The 21,955-nt window shown below is 43.9% G+C and overlaps 1 protein-coding gene across 4 annotated transcripts in view; it reads left to right on the top strand.

Annotated features, from left to right (window-relative positions):
* The window catches only part of LOC145354743 (RNA-binding motif, single-stranded-interacting protein 3), a 615,155-nt gene that overhangs the window by 423,675 nt on the left and 169,525 nt on the right, over positions 1 to 21,955 (top strand). For all 4 annotated transcript variants that reach the window (XM_080206215.1, XM_080206195.1, XM_080206224.1 and 1 more), the window contains exons 5-6: positions 1,105 to 1,262; positions 13,770 to 13,849. In XM_080206215.1, coding sequence (XP_080062341.1) covers positions 1,105 to 1,262; positions 13,770 to 13,849 — 238 coding nt within the window. The remainder of the gene's footprint in view (positions 1 to 1,104; positions 1,263 to 13,769; positions 13,850 to 21,955) is intronic.

Here is a 21,955-nt window from a genome sequence, read left to right as displayed (position 1 = left end):
CAACAGAAGAAAAATGCATGTGTCTTCTCAATGGAATATGAGAGGAAGTATCAAGTTAAATAACGGGCTGCATTTTATGAGGGTGTGGGATTGGAGGGCGGGAAGCAGATGGACAGGTGCACGCTGCTCACCGGAAGGAAAGTCAGCTGGAAGTCGACTCACTCCATGCAAGCCTGCCCCACAGCCACTGGACACTGTGGGTGGGCTAAATGCAGTAGAGCTTCTACCCCTTCTTAGGAGCTGCCAACCAATTGGACTGGCCAGCCATTCGACAGTCACAACAGTACCTTGCGCTCAGTAGTGAGTGTTATCAGGACTGCATCCACTCCCAAGAAGAAAGTCCACTAGATTCTAGTGTGAGATAAGTGTTGGGTAGAGAGGATTTGGCCAGCTTAGCAAATTGGATGTAGGGCTATTATCTTAAGGGGTCTATCCCTGATGTGCAAAGGACACCATTCTGCTGCTCAGTCCCACCTTCTTGTCCATGCCAACCATAACTGAGGCCATTCTGTGTGTGTGTCATTCGTGCGTCTGTAGAATTTTTTCTTCAGAACAGACGATTTTAAGAGTACTGCAGATGTTGTTCAGATTTTGAAGATGGTAAGAAAATGCAGGACCGCTTTGTGCACGGCACAATGGTTAGCACTACTGCCTCATGTTGCTGGGGACCCAGGTTCAATTCTCGACTTGGGACACTGTGCGGCGTTTTCACATTCTCCCCATGTCTGCGTGGGTTTACTCCGGGTGCTCCGGTTTCTTCTCACAGTTCAAAAGACATGCTGGTTCAGTGCATTGGCCATGGTAAATTCTCCCTCGGTGTACCCGAACAGGTGCCAGACTTTGGTAACTAGAGGATTTTCACAGTAACTTCATTGCCGTGTTAATGTAAGCCTACTTGTGACTAATAAACTTACTTACCCATAGCTGTTTTTTTTTCCACATTTAGAATGTTTTGTTACTTGTGATTGGTTTTAAATGGAGTTGTTATTGTGTTATTTGGCTGTGCTTTTCCTGGTAGTCTTGTTTTTTTCGTATGTCTGAAACTCTTAGATGTTCCACTTTGAAATGTAGACATTCATGTCATATTTTCTTCTTTCTTTGCAGCAGCAGGAACAGGACCCAACCAACCTGTACATCTCAAATCTGCCCATATCCATGGATGAGCAGGAACTAGAGAACATGCTGAAGCCTTTTGGCCACGTGATCTCCACAAGGATATTAAGAGATGCAAATGGAGTAAGCCGAGGAGTGGGATTTGCCAGGTGAGAGCCAGGAGTCTATCCTTCAATAAAAACTGCCACAAATGATTAAATAAAGTGGAATTTTATTGAGTAATCTTGGTATAAATCAAGTCAAACAGCTGATCTACTCATGTCAGGTTTGCATTGAGCATATCAACCTTTTGTCTTTCTGAGCAGTAACAGGAACAGGATCTAATCAAAGTGTATATCTTAAATCTGCCCATGTCCGGGAGTGAACAGGAACCCCCTTATTACTCCCTCCAAAAAGTAGAGCAAAGCCCCCCAACCCCCGCCAAGTATGATATTATTGTGCGATAATATACGTACGGTAAAAATGCCTCATAATCGAAAGAGTCACTTGACTCATTGAACGTTTACTTTAAGGCAAGTCAGCCACAGGCCATCTTCATGCAGGCTGAAAGGGCTAAAAGATACAGACTGAAGTGCATGATTTACTGTTCAAACTGTCAGAGGAAAAAAACAACACAATCTCTCACCTGTTAGCCCATGAAGCATGCAGCTGAAAATAGCACAAGATCATTGCACCCCTAAACCAGAGGACTGACAATTCAGCTCACAAGATAATTATGGAAGAGGAAGGCCATTTGGCACACATTATTTCATTGATTCAGACAGAACCTAACATCTTCCATTGTATCCTCCCAAGTGTTAAATTAATTTGCTTCTCCAGCTTAACCTGGAAGTACAGTCCAAATATTCATTACATCTGTGTGAATAATTTTGTGCTAGTGTTAGATGATGTTGTGCTGATTAAATTGCATCTAGAGCACTATATTCACTTTATTTGCCACACCTTTTTAGCTTCAGGCTGGATGCAAAGCAGATTCATCAGAGTTAGAATGAGTTAAGTTATAAGGACAGGTTATCAGGATTGTGTCCCCTTGAGTTTAGAAGATTAAAGGGTAATCAAATGGAAGTCTTTAATTTGATCAGAGGGTTTGTAATGGCAGATAGAGAGAAACTATGGCCAGGACTTAGCCCGGCCTGGCAGGTTATTATGGGCCTGCTGAAGTTAACTGCAATTTAAATGGCTCACTGCATCACCAGGGATAGGCAGACCATGGCAAGGTCATAAAATCCTGGCCTATGTTCTCTGGTGGTGCAGTCCAGAACATGGGGACATAACTTGAGATAGATATCAGATTATAGAATCCCTACAGTGTAGAAGGAGGCCATTCAGCCCATCAAGACTGCACTGACACCCTCACAGAGCAGCTTATCCAGGGCACCCTGCCCTATCCCCGTAACTCCACACATTTACCCCATTACTTCACCTAATCCTGAACTGCTCTTAAAGCTATAGTATTATGTGGCTAGTCCACATCAGTTTCTGCTCAATAGAAGCCCTCAGAATGATGGTAGTGGAGGATTCGGCAATGGTAATGCGGTTAAATGACAAGAAGCAATGGTTAGATTCTTTCTTATTAGAGATAGTCATTGCCTGGCACTTGTGTGGCATGAATGTCCTGTTTCTGTGTCCCTATATCAGTCCTACAATTACTCATTTTAAGTTGTGTCCTGAAGTTCCCCTTCCAGAATTTAAAGTGACAATCTATTTCCTGAACAATTTTATGTATTTCTATAAACTGAGCTCTCAGACACACCTCCTTCCTAAATCATTAAGCTCAAGTTTTTGCAGTTTATCCCTATTGTATTTCATTCCTGATACATTTGATCAGCCTCATATATCCGCTGACCACTGCCGCCAACACTGGAATATTCCTGGAGTGTTTTGGTCCCAGGCTGAATGCAGGATTTAAGGTGTGATCTGACTGGAGCACTGGAAAAGCTAGCTGATCACTCCTTATTTTAATTTGTATTATGTCGTTTTGACTGTAGACTTCAGCACAATGTTGGCTTTACCGATTACTGCTCTGCATGGGCTGGGAAGGTTTAACAATACATCTAAAAAGATGCCTCCATCTTTTACAGCTTCAGTTTTAGTTTTTCAGCACTTTTTCTGAAGGGCATGCATTATCTGTTTTTAATTCAGTACTTTGAACTTGGCTACATCATCTTTCATCTTCCATTCTCCTACTTACTTGCATATTCATGCACAGCTTATTCTACCAATGTGGAGTTGCTTCATCCAATTTTACCTGCCTTCCTAGTTCAGTTCCATTTGCAAGGTTGACCACTGTACCTTGAGTTTCTGAATCCAGATCACTTATGTATATTAGAAACAGTAATGGTTCCAGTGCTGATCTCTAGAGCAACCCATTTAGTACTTGTACTGCACTCACCGTCCCCCACACCCCCACCACTCTTGATAGAGTTCCTGCAGCAGGACTGGAAAATCCCACCAGAAGTTAATGGACATTTGGCTGCCTCTCCAGAATCGCTGTGGGCCAGACTGGAAAATCTGGACCACTAATTCTGGCCATTTGGCTGCTTGTAAATCAAATTCACCCCTCATTCATGATATTGATTCCTGATTAAAAAGGCCCTTTGGCCCATTGTGTCAACAATGGCCATGAAGCACCGATTTATTCTGATCCCATTTTCCAGCACTTTGTCACTGTTTTTGTATGCTGTCGTGTTTCAAGTGCTTCTTAAACGTTATGCAAGCTCCCACCTCTACTACCCTTCCAGGCAGTGAGTTCCAGATTCCCACCACCCTCTGGGTGAAAATGGGTTTCCCCCTCTGAATCTCCAGCCCTTCATCTTAAATCTATCCCACCTGGTTATTGACTCCTCATTACTGTCGTTCATATATATTTTTCTTTTTCATTAAAATATGAGGCTAGATAGGCATATCAGGCTGAGTTCAGTCCTGTATCAGCCAAACTCCACGTGGGCTCACAATCAGTTGCCACAGAATGGTGAACCAAACCGGAACAGGAAGCCCATCTCTTTCTCTTGTCAGACTTTAAAGTGGTAAACCCCATTGCAAACAAGGAGGGATATTTTGCTGGTCCAAGGGTATTGAACTAATTTAATATCCCAAATGCAAGAGAACAATGCCTTTCTTAATAAGAATTTTTTTGTTTAAAAGTAACATCACTTCTTGCATAAAGTATCCATCTGGTATATCAGCACGGTGGCACAATAGATACTGTTAAGTGACGAGATTATCTTTATATGCCCGTCAGTAAGAGCAAAGGGTTTGCGAGAGAGTTCATACAGTTTTAATGATACATGTGCAGAATGCTCACATATGACAGGCACAGAACATTAATATGGGAGTATGTATTATTTATTTAAGAGCTGACTCACATGAGACATGAAATAAATACTTTACTCTTCCACTACCAAAATAGAACGTCTCAGGGTCAGATGGCAGTACCTCTGTCATTAAGTAGCCATGATGTGGAGATGCCGGTGTTGGACTGGGGTAAGCACAGTAAGAAATCTCACAACACCAGGTTAAAGTCCAACAGGTTTATTTGGTAGCAAAAACTACTAGCTTTCGAGCGCTGCTTCTTCATCAGGTAAGTGGGAGTTCTGTTCACAAACAGGGCATATAAAGACACAAACTCAATTTAAAAAATAGTGCTTGGAATGTGAGTCTTTACAGGTAATCAAGTCTTAAAGGTATAGACAATGTGAGTGGAGAGAGGGTTAAACACAGGTTAAAGAGATGTGTATTGTCTCCAGCCAGGACAGTTAGTGAAATTTTGCAAGCCAACGCAACTCGTGGGGGTTACAGATAGTGTGACATAAACCCAAGATCTTGCTTGAGGCCGTCCTCATGTGTGCAGAACTTGGCTATCAATCTCTGCTCAGTGACTCTGCGTTGTCGTGTGTCGTGAAGGCTGCCTTGGAGAATGCTTTCCCGAAGATCAGAGGCCAAATGCTCGTGACTGCTGAAGTGTTTCCAACAGGAAGAGAACAATCCTGCCTCGTGATTGTCAAGCGGTGTTCTTTCATCCGTTGTAGCGCCTGCAGGGTCCCCAATGTACCATGCCTCAGGACATCCTTTCCTACAGCGTATCAGGTAGACAACATTGGCCGAGTTGCAAGACTATGTACCATGTACCTGGTGGATGGTGTTCTCACATGAGATAATGGCAGCCATGTTGATGATCTGGCACTTCTTGCAGAGGTCGCTTTTCACTTGAAGTCTGGGTAGTTTGCTGGGGGCAATGGTTTGTTTGAGGTTGTGCGGTTACATAAGAACATACATAAGAAATAGGAGCAGGAGTAGGCCATCTAGCCCTTCGAGCCTGCCCCGCCATTCAATAAGATCATGGCTGATCTGTCGTGGCTCAGTTCCACATTCCCGCCCTCTCCCCATAACCCTTAATCCCCTCTCTTATCAAAAACCTATCAACCCGCATCTTAAAAATATTTAGCGAGGTAGCCTCCACCACTTCAACGGGCAGAGAATTCCAGAGATTCACCACCCTTTGAGTGAAGAAGTTCCTCCTCAACTCCGTTCTAAACCGCCCCCCCTTTATCTTGAGGCTGTGCCCCCTAGTCCTACTATCCTTTCTGAGCGGGAAGAGTCTCTCCACCTCTATCCCATCCATCCCATTCATCATCTTATACGTCTCAATGAGATCTCCCCTCATTCTTCTAAACTCTAATGAGTACAAGCCTAGTTTATTCAGCCTCTCCTCATAGCTCAACCCCCTCAACTCTGGCATCAGCCTAGTAAACCTCCTCTGCACTTGAAGGCAAGAAGTGAGGGTGTGGGGATGGCTTTGGCAAGATGTTCGTCTTCATCAATGACATGTTGAAGGCTCCGGAAAAATTCCTGGATGGCAAAGGGTACTCTGTCTGCCATTCAACACGTTAAAGAAGCCATCCCCAAGGACAAGCCCTCCGTATATACAGGCTCTGCTCGATGAGGAGGATCGCAACAGACATCTCCAGATGCTGAAAGATGCCCTTATAAGAACAGGATATGGCACTTGACTCATCAATTGACAGCGAGAAACCGCATCAACCTCCTCAGAAGACAAACGTGGGACTCAACGGGCAGAGTACCCTTTGTCATCCAGTACTTCCCCAGGGCAGAGAAGCTATGATATCTTCTCCAGAGCCTTCAATGTATCATTGATGAAGACGTACATATCGTCAAGGCCCTCCCCACCCCCCTACTTCATGCCTTCAAACAACTGCACAACCTCAAACAGACCATTGTCCACAGCAAACTGTCCAGCCTTCAGGAGAACAGTGACCACAACACCACACAACCCTGCCACAAAAACTTCTGCAGGATATGCCAGATCATCAACATGGCTGCCATCATCTCATGTGAGAACACCATCCACCAGGTACATGGTACATACTCTAGAAACTCGGCCAACGTTGTCTACCTGATATGTTGCGGGAAAGGATGCCCCGAGGCATGGTACATTGGGGAGACCGTGCAGATACTACGACAATGGATGAATGAACACTCCTCGACAATCACCAGACAAGCGTGTTCTCTTCCTGTTGGGAACACTTCAGCAGTCACGGGCATTCGGCTTCTGATCTTTGGGTAAGCGTTCTCCAAGGTGGCCTTCACGACACACGACAACGCAGAGTCGCTGAGCAGAGACTGATAGCCAAGTTCCGTACGCATAAGGACAGCTCAACCGGGATCTTGGGTTCATGTCACACTATCTGTAACCCCACGACTTGCCCGGGCTTGTAAAATCTCACTAACTGTCCTGGCTGGAGACAATACACATCCCTTTAACCTGTGCTTAATGCTCTCTCCATTCACGTTGTCTGTACCTTTGAGACTTGATTACCTGTAAAGATTTGCAATCCCACCATTATTTTGTAAATTGAGTTTGTGTTTTTATATGCCCTGTTTGTGAATAGAGCTCCCACTTAACTGATGAAGGAGCAGCAAGTGCTCCGAAAGCTAGTGGCTTTTGCTACCAAATAAACCTGTTGGACTTTAACCTGGTGTTGTGAGACCTCTTACTGTATTAAGTAGCCAGCTGGTCTTCTCTCAGATACTCATGGTCCTGATTTGATGATTCACTACTCTTTTGTAATGGAGTCTGCTACATTTATTCTTTAAAATTCATATCATATCTACACTGGGACAGATAGAAAATGGAATGTTTTGCAGTGATGGAATTGAAAAGAAACCCGTTTTCATTGCTCCATCATAGAATTTCAAACAAATTAAGTGCAAAGCTGCCAATTTGGGTAGCTGTGTAAAATAAGCGCAGTGGATTGAAGGCCCATTACAACCCCTCATCCAATTCACTTTTCTATTGTAGTCAAATTTGAGTGTTTAACAAGTGACCAATCTGCCATTACCAGCTTTTTGAATCTAAGAATTCTGCCTTAAGTGTCAAAATTATTGAAACATCTCTCATCCAATTTAACTTGGATTTTAATTCAGGAAGGAGAATAATGCCTTACAATAACATAAGTCTGATACTGTGAGAATTTTTATTATGCATGAAAAAGATCGGCATTTTCCAAATTCACTCCTCCTGGCCCCACAAAAATCTTCGGTCTGCCTTTTCTCGCGTTCCCGCACCAACTCCACACAGCCTGTTCCCTTGTGACAGTGTTCAGCTGCTGGGTATATGTGACAGCAGCTGATGTTCCTCTATGGTAACCAGTGAGCTTTACTACATCTCCTGTTTGGCAAAATGTTAATGGGGTCCAAACCTGAGAGTGGTTCGTGCCTTCCAACCATTAAGCAGAGCAAGAGCATTGCTGATATTGTGGTCACTTATCTCCCAAAACTAAAGCCTACCCCTTGGCCTCCAATCTTAAACACCAAATTCTCAACCTATACTTCTTGTTGAGTGTTCATCCCAGTTCACCTATTGGAAGCATTAGTGTCCCGATCCATTCATTTCGCACCATTAAGCGCTGGCTCATAACATAGCCTTGAGAACAAGAGAAAATTGTATAATCTGTGGAGGGATTTTGAAATTGCTTTATAACTCAACACTGAAACTACATTGACTTCAGATTGACTTTATGTGAGTGAAGTGAAACTTGCTGATCTCTGTTTCATCAGTCAGTGAGTCAGTCAACAACACTCAATCAACTGGCTTCTAATACAATGGGAATTCTGATGGAACAGAATTTTGTAATTGAAATCAAGAATTTACTCTGAAGAGTTTCTGCGGTATTTTGAACATAGTAGGATCAGCATTAAGATCTATTTCTCCCCTCCACATGTATAGCAGGTAGTTGAAAGGATGTCAACTTGCCCATAGTTATGCAATGGCAGAGTCCCATTAGGTTTCAGGTACGTCACAGGGACAAAAGATCCAGTAGAGGTAACTGAACACCACATAAAAGGAGAACTGTAAACAGTGTTCCTTTCTTTGTGCTCTGCTTCTTGTCAGGACTGATAAGTTTTCACTTGACTTAAAGCCAAGCGTGTGCCAGATTGCTGATAACATCTGCTGGAATTTCAGATCAACTAATTGAGAAATTCTAGGAGAAAAGGAGTGCATTTTTCATTCAGCTGCAATAGGGATTGCAAGGTTTGGCTCTCGAGCTAGTTTATTGGAGGAGTTTACATATGATATTGCTTATGAAATATGTCTTTATTGGTTTCACAGTACAACTCTTCTTATGGCTTCATAGTATCATCAGGCACCAACAATTTTTTTTGGAAACATACATCAACCATCACATAAATATTTGTGTACATTTTTTGCCCTCTAGCTCTCTTCTTCATAAGTGATTCTTGAAGAAGTGGGCTTGTGCTTTGGCACATGTGATTTCAAAGAAGAATGCTGAATAATTAAGAATGGCAAACTGAGAAATCCCAGCATTACACTGGCTCACATTGAAAAACTCAGTCGAGAACAGAAATTTAGAAGAAGAATGTTCCTTATCATTGGTTGGATAAGTAGCTAGAAAAGAGGAATGTGTCTCTTTACTTTACCTCCAGGATACCCCTATCATTGGCTGAACTGCATGATGGGCCAGTTAATTCTAATTTTTCACCTCTGGTATCTTTTGTTCACTGCTCTGCAATGCTGTCTCTCAGAATCCGTTCACAAAATGATTCCATTTATTTAAAGATGAAAGCCGATTTGAAATTCCAGCTGAGGCTAGAACTCAGCCAGGTACACTTCAGTGCTGCAAAGCCAGGCTATGGAAAGAAGCATTCACCTACTAATACTCTATGTTTGAAATTACAAACATGGAGTTCTCCAATCCAGTGATGCTGTTGATCACTATTCCGTATCCTTTGTGGAAACTACATGCTGCATAAAGACAGATTTGGGGTTGGTAGTCATGCTGCCTATGTTGGATAGCCTGTTATCCAACAGGCTGAATAATGAAGAAAGAATGGCAAACTGAGACCTGTTAGCTCTTATACTTCAAGGCAAAGGCCACTGCCATCCATGGAAAGGAACTGCAACACAGGCCAACTCTTCATGAGAATTGGGAAGGTAGATTATCCAAAATAAGTTGGAAGGAAGAGAGAAATTAATCTTAAACTATCCACTGGAGATTTTAAAGAATATAGTAATTACATTCACAAGGCAAAGCAACATTTTGCACAGGCACCATGAAGCCAACATAAAATCACAAAATTTTCATGAGGATGTGTGCCCATGATTGGTACATTTTAACAAACATTTAGGCTGACTGGTTTGTGTGGATGAACCTCCTAGTTTATCACTGAAGAGTTTGAATTTCACTTGCGAGTTGGCGGGAGCTCAGGTAGGTCTGCCTTTATCAGCCAGCTAATTGTTACCTGGACTGCTAAATGAAATGACGTGCTGAAGGGGGAGGAGAAGACAAAGGGGTTAAAGCTGAGGTAATCCAATATGTCATGCTGCAGTGTCAGTCTTTGTCAGAGTAACAGCAACGAGCTCCTGAGATTTCTGTGCTTGTACATTAGCAGAGTTGGCGAGCATATAGCATTTGTGCTGGTATTGAATCTGCATCTATTATGTTTGTCTGGTGGGGTATCAATTTAAATAAAAATCCCATCTTCCAATTTTTTACTGGCTTTTTAAGATGTCAGGATTCATGGTTAATGAATTCAAACTGCAATGTAAAAACTATTGCAAGTCTAATATTCCTCCATCATTTATTTTAATGAGGTAGTAACACATTCTAAATATGTCACTGAAACAGTGAACCGAGCAATGCAGACATTTTGGTGCATTCACATATGCGTAGCCAGTAGCCGATTACACTTCTGCTTTAATTCAAGATTGAAATAATAATTATTGTTTAGAACAATGCACTATTATTTCCATTGTAATATCAAATCCTGGCTGGTCAGCTGCACTCTTGAAAGTTTATAAAGTTAGAATTTATTGCCTAACTATTACTGGAGAAGGTCCCTATTGCAAGCATAATTAATATCCAATCAATGCATGTGTTAATATTTCTATTGCATGGTCAGATAAGGAGTAAATTTCCACATGGGTTCTCAAGGGTCAGCACGGTGGCACAGTGGTTAGCACTGCTGCCTCACAGTGCCAGGGACCTGGGTTTGATTCCTGGTTTGGGTTGCTGTCTGTGTGGAGTCTGCACCTTCTCCACATATCTGAGTGAGTTTCCTGCAGGTGCTCTGGTTCTGTCCCACAGTCTGAAAGATGTGCTGGTTAGGTGCATTCGCCATGCTAAATTGTCCCTCAGTGTACCCATACAGGCACCAGAGTTTGGTGACTAGGGGAATAACTTCATTACAGTGTTAATGTATGTCTACTTGTGACGCTAATAACTAAACATTAAAAAGTTGCCTCCCCTAATCCAGAGATGTGTTGGGGAACCTGTCCCGATCACAAGGATTGTATGGCAATTATTGGGAAATTCAAATCCCATTGGGTAATAGCCCCTCCAATAGAAACCATCTGCAAATATTATATTAATCACAAACTTCAAACGGTTCCAACAGTCTAACCAGAATAGTTGCCCAGGAAAGGTTAGAAGAATTAAAACTGCTCTTATCTCCTGTGTTATTATAATATTGACCCTCACCTCCCTGATCACTCCATGGGACACTCCCACTGACAGCCCCCTTCCCCACACCCCCTCATAGACCATCCAGACCCCTGACAACCCAATCCCCACCCTCTAGTTACCACCCAACCCACATACCCCACTTTATACCTGCCTCAAACCTCCCCACTTACCGCCTGACCCCCACCCCCCCACTAAACACATGACCACCATTCCCCCACTGACCAATCAACCCCCCTCTGACTGAACCCCACTCCAAACGACCTCACCTCCCCAACAGACTGACATGCTGCCGATCAACTGTAAGTAACAGAAAGCTGTGAAAGGCTGTTTAATCTATAAAGCTCTTTTCTCTCCTCCTGTATAATTTGAGCTCCCATGATGTTGAACCTGTTCATGTTGAACTTGTGCTGCAGTGAAATTCATACTTTAAGCTGGCGATTAAGCAGAGCTGTCCCCCAATTGGGAAAGAATTATGGAATCGCTGTATGCATATTTAAAGCAGTGTCTGGGAGGAACTGGCAGAGTCTGTGACTTTGCTTTGCTGTCTTGGAAGTAAATGTATTTTAAGGTACAGGCTAGCTCCGGCCTCATTTTCCTTCAATGTGCAATTATTGGAATTAACACAGCCAACTCGCTCAATGTCCCAAGACAGGAAACCACCCCTTAAAACTATGGAAGATCAAGCCTACGGAAGTTTTACATAATTTCCATAGAAGCTCAAGGTTATTAATATATCTGACAACTTCCACTGATTACTGACCAGTTGCATTTCATAACTGACTCCTCCATGATCCCAACAGTTATATTCTGTTGAGTATTTGATCATCTGTATCTGTATTTATTTCATCCTGGTCTCGATTTTAATCATTTATTTTGTCCAGGTTTTAATCTAAGCACGAATGTGCTTTATTGTCTATAAAAAATTCTTCTGATCTGCAGTCTTCTGGGAAACCAGTTAAATCTAACCAGTATCTTCAAATTCTTCATTCAAGTTAAGCCTGATTATGCTCCTCTGCACACAAGTACAGAAAAAACGGAAATAATTCTTTCAACTTTTCATTTTATAACATTGCAAAGGCTGATAATGCTGTTGTTATGATACAAATTGTTACTCAATTTTGTTTAACAGCACTCTATCTAATGCCATTAATACGTGGTTTTAGACAACAACTCGTGACTGTAAATCTGATCTATGCAAACTTGAGCTCATTCAAAAGTCTGCTACTCGTAACCTAATTTGCACCAAATGCCATTCATCCATTACCCCTGTGCTCACTGACCAACACTGGCTCCCAGTTAAATAATGCATTGATTTTAAAATTCACATTCTTGTTTTTAAATGCTCTGCAACTGGGTTCTGCCTATCTCTCAAGTTACCTTCAGCTCTACAACCCTTCAAAATTTCTGCACTTATCCAATTAAATGACTCTGGGGCTATTAGCTCTGTCCAGTGTAGGGCCCTGTTGGGTAGTGTTGACCTGACTGTGAATGACAGCACAGTTTAATACAGAGCTCCCATTATCTGAGTTTTCAAGATTCCCTCGTGATTCTTGATGCCCCTTAGTCCATAGGGGCATACATGATATTGAACATGCCTGATTATCATCACTTCACTGTGGCAGCCTTCCCAACAGCCTCTCAGCCCTAAGTTCTGGAATTTTCTCCCTTAATCTTTCTGGTTTTGACTTCCTTGAGATGCTCCTTGAAACCTTTGACCAGATTTTGGTTGCTTATCCTATAATAACTCCTTTTGCGAGTTGGTGTTGAATATGAAGCACCATGGGGCATCATACAATGTTGAAGACTCTATATTCATGTAAGTTAGTGTTGTTTCCACACTTCTATGCTTCAGCAGTTTAAAAATCTCCAATTTGGTCTTCTATTCTTCAATTAATATACTTTTATACGTCTCCCAGTCATAACTTGTCTTGCTATCCTTTGCTGAATGCTTGCAAATGCACCAGCATTCTTACGAAGGGGGAGGGGTGGGCATGAATAACTTAAATAATCTGTACCAATTATAGTGAAATTTCCTTGAGATATAGCCTTGTCCCTAATTTTTCTCCATAGATGGTGATTAGACACTTGGTAATTGGTCTATAATTGCAGTGGCTTTCTGTTGTTTTGACTCTGCTAATGGGCACTAATCACATAAAGTTTTCATGTCAATGATTTGGAACAGTCTCAAGTTATTAGGTACAACAGTGAAAGTGCTTCGCTCCAGAGGAACAGTTGCTGGTCGAATATGTCCAGTATTATTTATCGTATTGGGTGCAGACAAGGTGGCTGAAATTTTCCAGTTGTTCATGTCCTGCCACTGCTGCCAGTGAGTATGGAGAATTTGGCGTTCAGCCAAATCTCCACTCACTGCAGCGGGACCAGAGAACCCTGTTAGCACGAATGGCTGGAGAATTCTGGCCAATGACTTTAGGACAGGCTTGCAGCTAACATACACTTCTAAATTGGCCGTAATATTGGTGGCATATCCTGCCATCTCTGTACAATGTGTCTGCCATTTAAAAAAAAAAGAGCTGTTGTCAAATGTCATTCGCACACTCTAGGATAGAAATTATATTCTGAGGAAAGTATTTATGACCACATTGTTAGTTACTGCATTACAAAATACCACTCAATCCTTTTCTTTATATCTAGAATGGAGTCCACTGAGAAATGTGAAGTAGTAATTCAACATTTTAATGGAAAATATCTGAAAATGCCACCAGGTGTACCAGGTATGACCTTTTTTTATTATTTGTTATTGATATATCAGGAAGATGGAGCTAATAGAGAACAGTGCACGAGCGTGTGAAAAACATCAAAGGTTCAGATGATTTGAACACAATATTGAAGTTTGAATGGTTTATTATTCCCTTAACTTTAAGAAGAGTTTATTTTCAATGTAATCATTCTCACTGAAGCAAAAACAGAGATATAAAAGTAAGAGCAATATTATTTTTAATTACAAAGATTTTACCTGACTTGTTGCATTTGTCCCTTGATGATTTGAACTTGTTGATGTGACAGTGCCAGACTAAATGTGTGGTTTATGGATATTTAGGGGATGAAACTAGCAGTAGCATAAATTGGTGAAAAAAGGGGAATTTTGCCATCTTTGAAAATATTCATTCATCAGGGCCAAATGCAAGTTCCCTCCCTGAAAGTCTCAGAGTCCTGCCGGCCTGCACAATCCTCCCAGAAGCATCCCATTAGGCTGCCTCTGGGAGTCCTGTCTAATTAATGACAGTGAGTGGGTTCTTGCTAGCCCAGTCAGAGGTCTTGCAGCTTTGGAAGAAAAAAGAAGATGCTAGAAAATCTCAGCAGGTCTGACAACATCTGTAGACAGAGAAAATAGAGCAACGTTTTGAGTCTGGATGACCCTTCGTCAGAGTTCGAAGATCTGCCAGCAGCCCCACCAGAACAGCTGAACACTGCTCAGCCAACAAGGAGTGTGCCAGGGCACCTCAAACACTGAGGCACATTCAGACGTGTGCATTAACTTCAAAACTGGTGAGCACTGAAGTTGATAGCCCCTTCAGAGTGGAGGGAAAACCACCACTCTTCAGTCTTTTCTGTCACAACCCCATCATTAGGGCAGAGGGCCTCCCCTTCTTTCAGTCAGCCACCTTCACAGAGCCCCTAGGCTTAGCACGTGGAGGGAGCTGTTTCAATGGTGGGAACATCCCAGTGGGGTCCTCCCCTCTCAATAGGTCCTTAAAACATAATTATTGACTATCTGCTGTTCAGCTGCCTCAACAAAATCTTGCCAGAGATCTTGATCCTTCAATCAATGTGGATTTTCCAGTTTTCCCTCCTAGTCCTACCTCCAAACCACCCACTCAGACCTCGTAAGATTCTGCCCAGTAAGGCAACAGCCTGTTTTATAGTTCAGCTAATTTTCATTTTCATTGCAGTCAAATGGGCTGCTGATTTGTTCTCATCTATCTTGGGTCCAAGGCCAGTTCCAGACCCTTAACCGTGAGTTCACATAAAAATGCATAGCATTGTTATTTTCTAAAGTTATGTATGATCATTTTCAGCCATGTCCACTTTATTGTTTTCCATTGTCTGAGCAGACAGGTAACTGGTCTACTAATGGCTATTCATTGATGCTATTGTGTGATATTAAGCAGTGTGATTTATTACTAAACCTCCACACATTAAATTCCTGAATTTTACTGGGACAGTAGCAGACAATGGGCCCAAAAACTGCAGGCAATCCCACTTCAGCCTTTTGCTAGACCTCAGTATGCATTATTTGGCCATCCAGCAACAAATTAGTTGCTGCTGGGGTCCATCTTCATGACATACACTTGCCCCCATGGGCTGACGGCCATTTGAAGGGCTGGGCTAGCTCAACAGTGCCACATGGAGTGGTGGCCACGACTGAAATTGCACCTACCAGAGAGAATACCTTAGGAGCAGTCTGCTCTTGCAACTGGTAAAGGAGGTCTGGGGTCACCAAGGCCCATTGGATGGACCCTGGTGAGAGGTGTTGTAGGAAGTTGTTTGAGGATAGCTGCAGGGATTGTTGCTGCAAGATCAGCCTCTTCTGCCAAAGGAAGCACTTGCATGGGCCACCGTGCCTCTCCCTCCTCACTGAGACTGCCAGAATTCACCAGGTAGTCCTCCCACATGGTGGCGGCCCCCCGCCCGATCAAATGCCAGCAGAGGCAAGAAGAGGCCAGTATTTGGGCACCTAAGAGGCAGCACAGTTGCAGAATGGTTAGCACTGCTGTCTCACTGCGCCAGGGAACCAGGTTCAATTCCTGACTTGGGTCACTGTGTGGAGTCTGCACATTCTTCCTGTGTCTGCCTGGGTTTCCTCTGGTGCTCCAGTTTCCTCCCAGACTCCAAAAGACGTGTCAGTTAGGTGAATTGGCAGTGCTAAATTCTCCCTCAGTGTACCTGAACAGCACCGGAGTGTAGCGACTCGAGGATTTTCAGAGTAACTTCATTGCAGTGTGAATGTAAGCCTACGTGTGACACTAACAAATGAACTTAAAAGTGTGTCAGTTGACCTTAGGGTGGGAAGGCTATCCTTGATCTTCATCAGCTCTGGTAAAATGCTATGACATTGGAAAATGATGGGTGCTCCAAACTGTCATTTTACATTTCCCTCTCTGACTGCCAGCCTGTCCTGAGAGGGCAGCGAACCTCCTGCTTATTGAGGCCTGAGTTTCCTTTACAATCTGTTTATATAATCAGTACTCTTCCTAATGTGTATGAGCAGCGCATCAGGAACAAAGAACAACCCAGCACAGGAAACAGGCCCTTCGGCCCAACGAGCCCACGCCGCCACATCCTCCTACACCTACCCTGCCCTGCGTGTCTGCAAGTGGAACCCCTAACTTAGCCAGATTCAGGGGAAAATAGTGTCAATTTGGTAAACCAGTCAGCCCAATAGCACATCTTTGGGGTGTGGGAGGAAACCGGAGCGCCCGGAGGAAACCCACGCAACCACAGGGAGAATGCGCAAACTCCCACAGACACAGGCCCAAATCCATGTATCTGCACAGCTAGCAGTGCTAGTCACTGAGCTGTTGCGGCGCCTGTCTACTGGTCCAGGATCAAGCACACACAACGGCACGAAGTACTAGGCCACTCCCAGAACCTCCAAGAGCAGCCCACGCATGACCCACCGTGTGCATGCCCCTCGTTTGACAACAAGGTGGACCTCCACCTGCGGAATAAAAAGACAAAAACGTTAACATACAAGTCTGCATTTCTGGTGTCTCCCGAGGCTCTGACCTTATTTAATACCCCCTACTATAACCCTCCATCCTCGTTTCGCTTGTGTCTATCTAAGTAAACCTTAAACAAGTCCAACGTTCCTGCCTCCACCACCCTACTCGGTAGCGCGTTCCATACCCCCACGACCCTCTGCGTGAAGAACCTTCCTCTCACATCCAAATTATACCTCTCCCCCCTCACCCTTAGATCATGACCTCTCGTAATTGTACCCAGTCTAGGGAGCAGCCTCTCACGATTGACTCTATCTATTCCCTTCAGTATCTTATATACCTCTATCATGTCCCCCCTTAATCTCCGTCTTTCCAAGGAGAAAAGTCCCAGTTTCTCCAACCTTTCCTCATAACTCAGTCCTTCCATGCCAGGCAACATCCTGGTAAACCTCCTCTGCACCCTCTCCAGAGTCTCCACGTCCTTCCGGTAGTAAGGTGACCAGAACTGGACGCAGTACTCCAAATGCGGTCTAACCAACATTCTGTACAACTGAAGCATTAGACGGCAGCTCCTATACTCTATACCCCTTCCTATAAAGGCTAGCATTCCATAAGCTTTCCTCACAACCTTCTCCACTTGTGTCGCAACCTTCATAGACTTGTGAACCTGCACTCCCAGGTCCCTCTGTATTTCTATACTCCTAATCGGTCTACCTTTTATCACGTAGCTCCTCTCTGCATTATTCCTTCCAAAATGCATCACCTCGCATTTGTCAGGATTAAATTCCATCTGCCACCTATCTGCCCAATGTACCAACCTATCTATATCCTGCTGTATCACCTGACATTCCACCTCAGTATCCGCCAACCCTGCCATCTTGGTGTCATCCGCAAACTTGCTGATCACACCACGTACGCTCTCTTCCAAGTCATTTATGTATACTACAAAGAGGAGAGGTGCCAGTACTGAGCCCTGCGACACACCACTGGTCACTGGCCTCCAGCCCGAAAAGGTCCCCTCAACAACTACCCTCTGTCTCCTATTGCCCAGCCAGTTCTCAATCCACCTAGCTACCTGTCCTTGTATCCCATGCGCCTTAACCTTTTCTACCAGTCTACCATGAGGGACTTTGTCAAACGCCTTACTGAAATCCATATAGATGACATCAACGGCTCTCCCATCGTCAACCGTTTTTGTCACCTTCTCAAAGAATTCTACCAGATTCGTAAGGCAAGACCTCCCTCTAACAAAGCCATGTTGCGTATCCCTAATCAGATCGCAACGCTCCAAATGCTAATACATCCTACCCCTAAGTATTTTTTCCATTAATTTCCCTACCACCGATGTCAAACTCACTGGTCTGTAATTTCCAGGGTTATCCCTACTACCTTTTTTAAACAGCGGTACCACATTAGCTACCCTCCAGTCTTCTGGGACCTCACCTGTGTCCAACGAAGAGACAAAGATTTGCGCCAGAGGCCCAGCAATTTCATCTTTCACCTCCCTAAGCAGCCTGGGATAAATACCATCAGGCCCCGGAGCTTTATCCGTCCTTACGCTATCTCAAAGCCCTAGCACTTCCTCCCTCGTAATAGATATTTCCTGCCACTGATCCACAGCTCCCTTCAAGACACTGCATGACACCGAACCCCTCTCCTTCGTGAATACCGACGCAAAATATTCATTCAGGATCTCCCCCATTCCCTCTGACTCAATACATAACTCCCCACTTTTGTCCCTAAGAGGACCAATTTTCCCTCTAACTACTCTCTTGCTCCTAATATAGGAATAAAATGCCTTTGGATTTTCCTTAATCCTATCAGCCAAAGCCATTTCATGCCCTCTCTTCGCCCTTCTAACTCCCCTTTTTAGCTCCCTCCTACTCTCTCTATATTCCTCCAGCGCACTTTCTGTACCCAGTTGTTTCGACCTAACGTACGCCTCCCTCTTCTTCCTGACCAAGTCTTCAATACCCCCTGTAATCCACGGCTCTCTAATCCTACCTTTCCCATCCTTCCGCTTAACTGGAACATGCCTCTCCTGCAACATTTTCATTTTGCCCTTAAAAGCCTCCCACTTGCCAACTGTGGACTTGCCAGCTAACAGTCCCTCCCAATCAGTGTCCTGCAGCTCCCTCCTAATCCGGCTATAGCTTGCCTTTCCCCAGTTCAGCACCCTCCCATTCGGCCGGCACTCATCCCTTTCCATTTTTATCCTAAAGTAGACGGACTTGTGGTCACTGTTAGCCACATGTTCGCCTACCTCTACCTCAACCACCTGCCCTGGCTCATTACCCAACACTAAATCCAGTATACCCCTTCCCTAGTCGGGCTAGTTACGTACTGCTCTGGGGACCCTTCCAAAACACATTTTACAAACTCCTCTCCCTCCGTACCCCCAGCTCTAGGCCCCCTCCAATCCATTCCAGGAAGATTAAAGTCACCCACTACAACCACCCTATTTTTCCTGCACCTGTCCAAAATGCCCCTGCAAATGGCTTCCTCCACTGACCTCGGGCTGTTGGGTGGCCTATAGTACACCCCTAGCATCGTAATCTCTCCCTTTTTATTCCTCAACTCCACCCACAGTGACTCAATCCCTGTCTCTTCCACATCGTCCTCCCCCTGCACTACTGTGATGTTTTCCTTTACTAACAGTGCCACCCCTCCACCTCTCTTCAACCCTCCTCTGTCACATCTAAAACACTTGTACCCAGGAACATTCAGCTGCCAGTCCTGCCCTTCCCGTAACCACGTCTCCGTTACAGCCACCACATCTAACTGCCTCACAAACATCAAGGCCCTAAGCTCATCCGTTTTCCCTGCCACACTCCTAGCATTGAAACAGACACAGTTCAACCCACAAGTGTCCCTCGGAACCTCCTTCTCCCTGATAATTTTCCTTTCACCCAACTCTCTCCCAGCCACCTCCCCACCCCCCCTCCCTATTAGTTTAAACCATTCCTGAACACCCCAGCTAACCTCCCCACTAAGACACTAGTTCCCCTCACATTCAAATTCTCTCCACCCCTCCTGTACAGTTGCCCTTCTCTCATAAATACCTCCCAGTGGTCTACACAGGCACAGAGTAATCGCCATCTTGTTTCAAATAGCTTTTAGAATCTGCGCTCTCTTTTTGCTTTGAAGTACTTTACCAAGCAGCCGCCTTGTTAACCTTTCCTGGTGTGCAGCTCCAGGAGTTTCCTTAATTGCGGGTGAAATATCTATTTCCAATTTTCTAAAATGAAGTTCCAGTTTTAACTCCACGCTGGAATTGAGCAGGTGGGGCAAGCCCTTGCAATGTGCTTGTGTAAGAACTAGGTCCTTATTGCAAGTATTCACGGGGTTATACCTGCTTCTGGTGAGCCTTTGGCTTTCTTAACAAAACTGCACAGTTAAAATGGTGATTGGTGGGAATTTACTGGAGCACAGAATATTTAACCATGATTTTAACCACCTGTTTGCTTTGTTCCTACCAGACAGGCAGGTTAAATTTGTTCCCATAGAATTTGAGTGCCTTTTAATAGTGTGTACATTTATGTACATGATATATAGAATCATAGGACCTTACAGTGCAGAAAGAGGCCCTTTGGCCCATTGAGTCTGCACCAAACACAATCCCACCCTACCCCCAAATCCCTACATATTATACCCACTAATCCCTCTAACCTACGCACCCCTGGACAGTAAGGGGCAATTTCTTAGCCTGGCCAATCAATCTAACCCGCACATCTTTGGACTGTGGGAGGAAACCGGAGTACCCAGAGGAAACCCATGCAGACACGAGGAGAATGTGCAAACTCTACACAGACAGTGACCCCGAGCCAGGAATTGAACCCAGGACCCTGGAGCTGTGAAGCAGCAGTGCTAATCACTATGCTACTGTGCCGCCAACCATAAAAATATAGGTATTTTTATCTTTCTTTGTTAATGAAAGGAAGGTCACACATATCTGGAGGTCACATGAGCCACACATTTAATAATTTATGAAAGTAAAAGCTGGATTAATGAAAATGTTCTTGCTGATGTGTTTGCTTTCTGTTCCTTTCTTGCATCAGAAATTCATCGTTTCATCATTTTTAAAAACTGTCAACACGCTAAGCTAAATGTGCGGTTTACATCCATTGCTTGACAGTCCAAATGAGCATTCTTTAAAGATGAATATTTCCTCTGCTTTTCAGTGCGAGGATGAGGATGAGGATTCTGGGAAAGTTGAGGATCACTGGGTTTTAAGACAGCTGTTTGTTTGAGTGTACATTTAACCTTCCAGCTCTTGCAAAGGCAGGAAAGTCAAACATATTTCTTGATAAATTATTGAGTCAGGAACAAGAGGAATGAAAAATTGCTGAGCTGTGTCATTAGCCATTTCCTTAGGAGTTTATAAGACCAAATAGTACCTAGTACCATGCACCCATGAAATGGACATCTGGTGGGTAGTGTTAGCCTATGCATTTCAATCTTGCAAAAGCTGTTGTGTTTCCAGTTGCAGATGCTGTCGGCACGGTGGCACAGTTGTTAGTACTGCTGTCTCACAGCACTGGGGATACGCGTTCAATTCCAGCCATGGGTGACTGTGTGGAGTTCTCCCTGTGTCTGCATGGGTTTCCTCCGGGTGCTGCAGGTTCCTCCCACAGACCAAAGATGTGTGGGTTGGGTGGATTGTCCATGATAAATTGCCCCTTAGTGTCAGGGGAATGGCAGGGTGGGAATACCAGGATTGGGCCTGGATAGGATTCTTGTTGGTGCAGACTCATTGCGCCGAATGACCTCCTTCTGCACTGCAGAAATTTTATGATTCTACCATGTTATGTTGTGACTGCAGGCATTGATTTTTCTATTCTAGACTCAACCTGATGATAGGCGGCTAATATTGTGGCTGTTTTGAGAATGAGGCCATATTGTCTGGCAGTTTTTCCACTTTTGGAGAGATAGTTACAGAGTTGCACAAAATGTGAGCATAGACCAACCCTACCGAGAACAGGCATGTATGTGTTGTTGTGGGTCTAAATATTTGATCTTAACAGTGGGCATTCATTCATGTCAAGGAAGCACTGTAGATGAACAATTCTTGCAATTAAAGGGAAATTAATAATGACCCTTTTAGAAGCTCTATTTGCTTCTTGAAAGTGATCATAAACCTGAAAGGAGGTACGTGTG

Source organism: Carcharhinus amblyrhynchos, chromosome 2 (assembly GCF_965287045.1).
Source record: "Carcharhinus amblyrhynchos chromosome 2, sCarAmb.v2.hapA, whole genome shotgun sequence".
Lineage (NCBI taxonomy): Eukaryota > Metazoa > Chordata > Chondrichthyes > Carcharhiniformes > Carcharhinidae > Carcharhinus > Carcharhinus amblyrhynchos.
The sequence above is the reverse complement of the archived record's forward strand: the minus strand, read 5'-3'. Positions and strand labels throughout refer to the sequence as shown.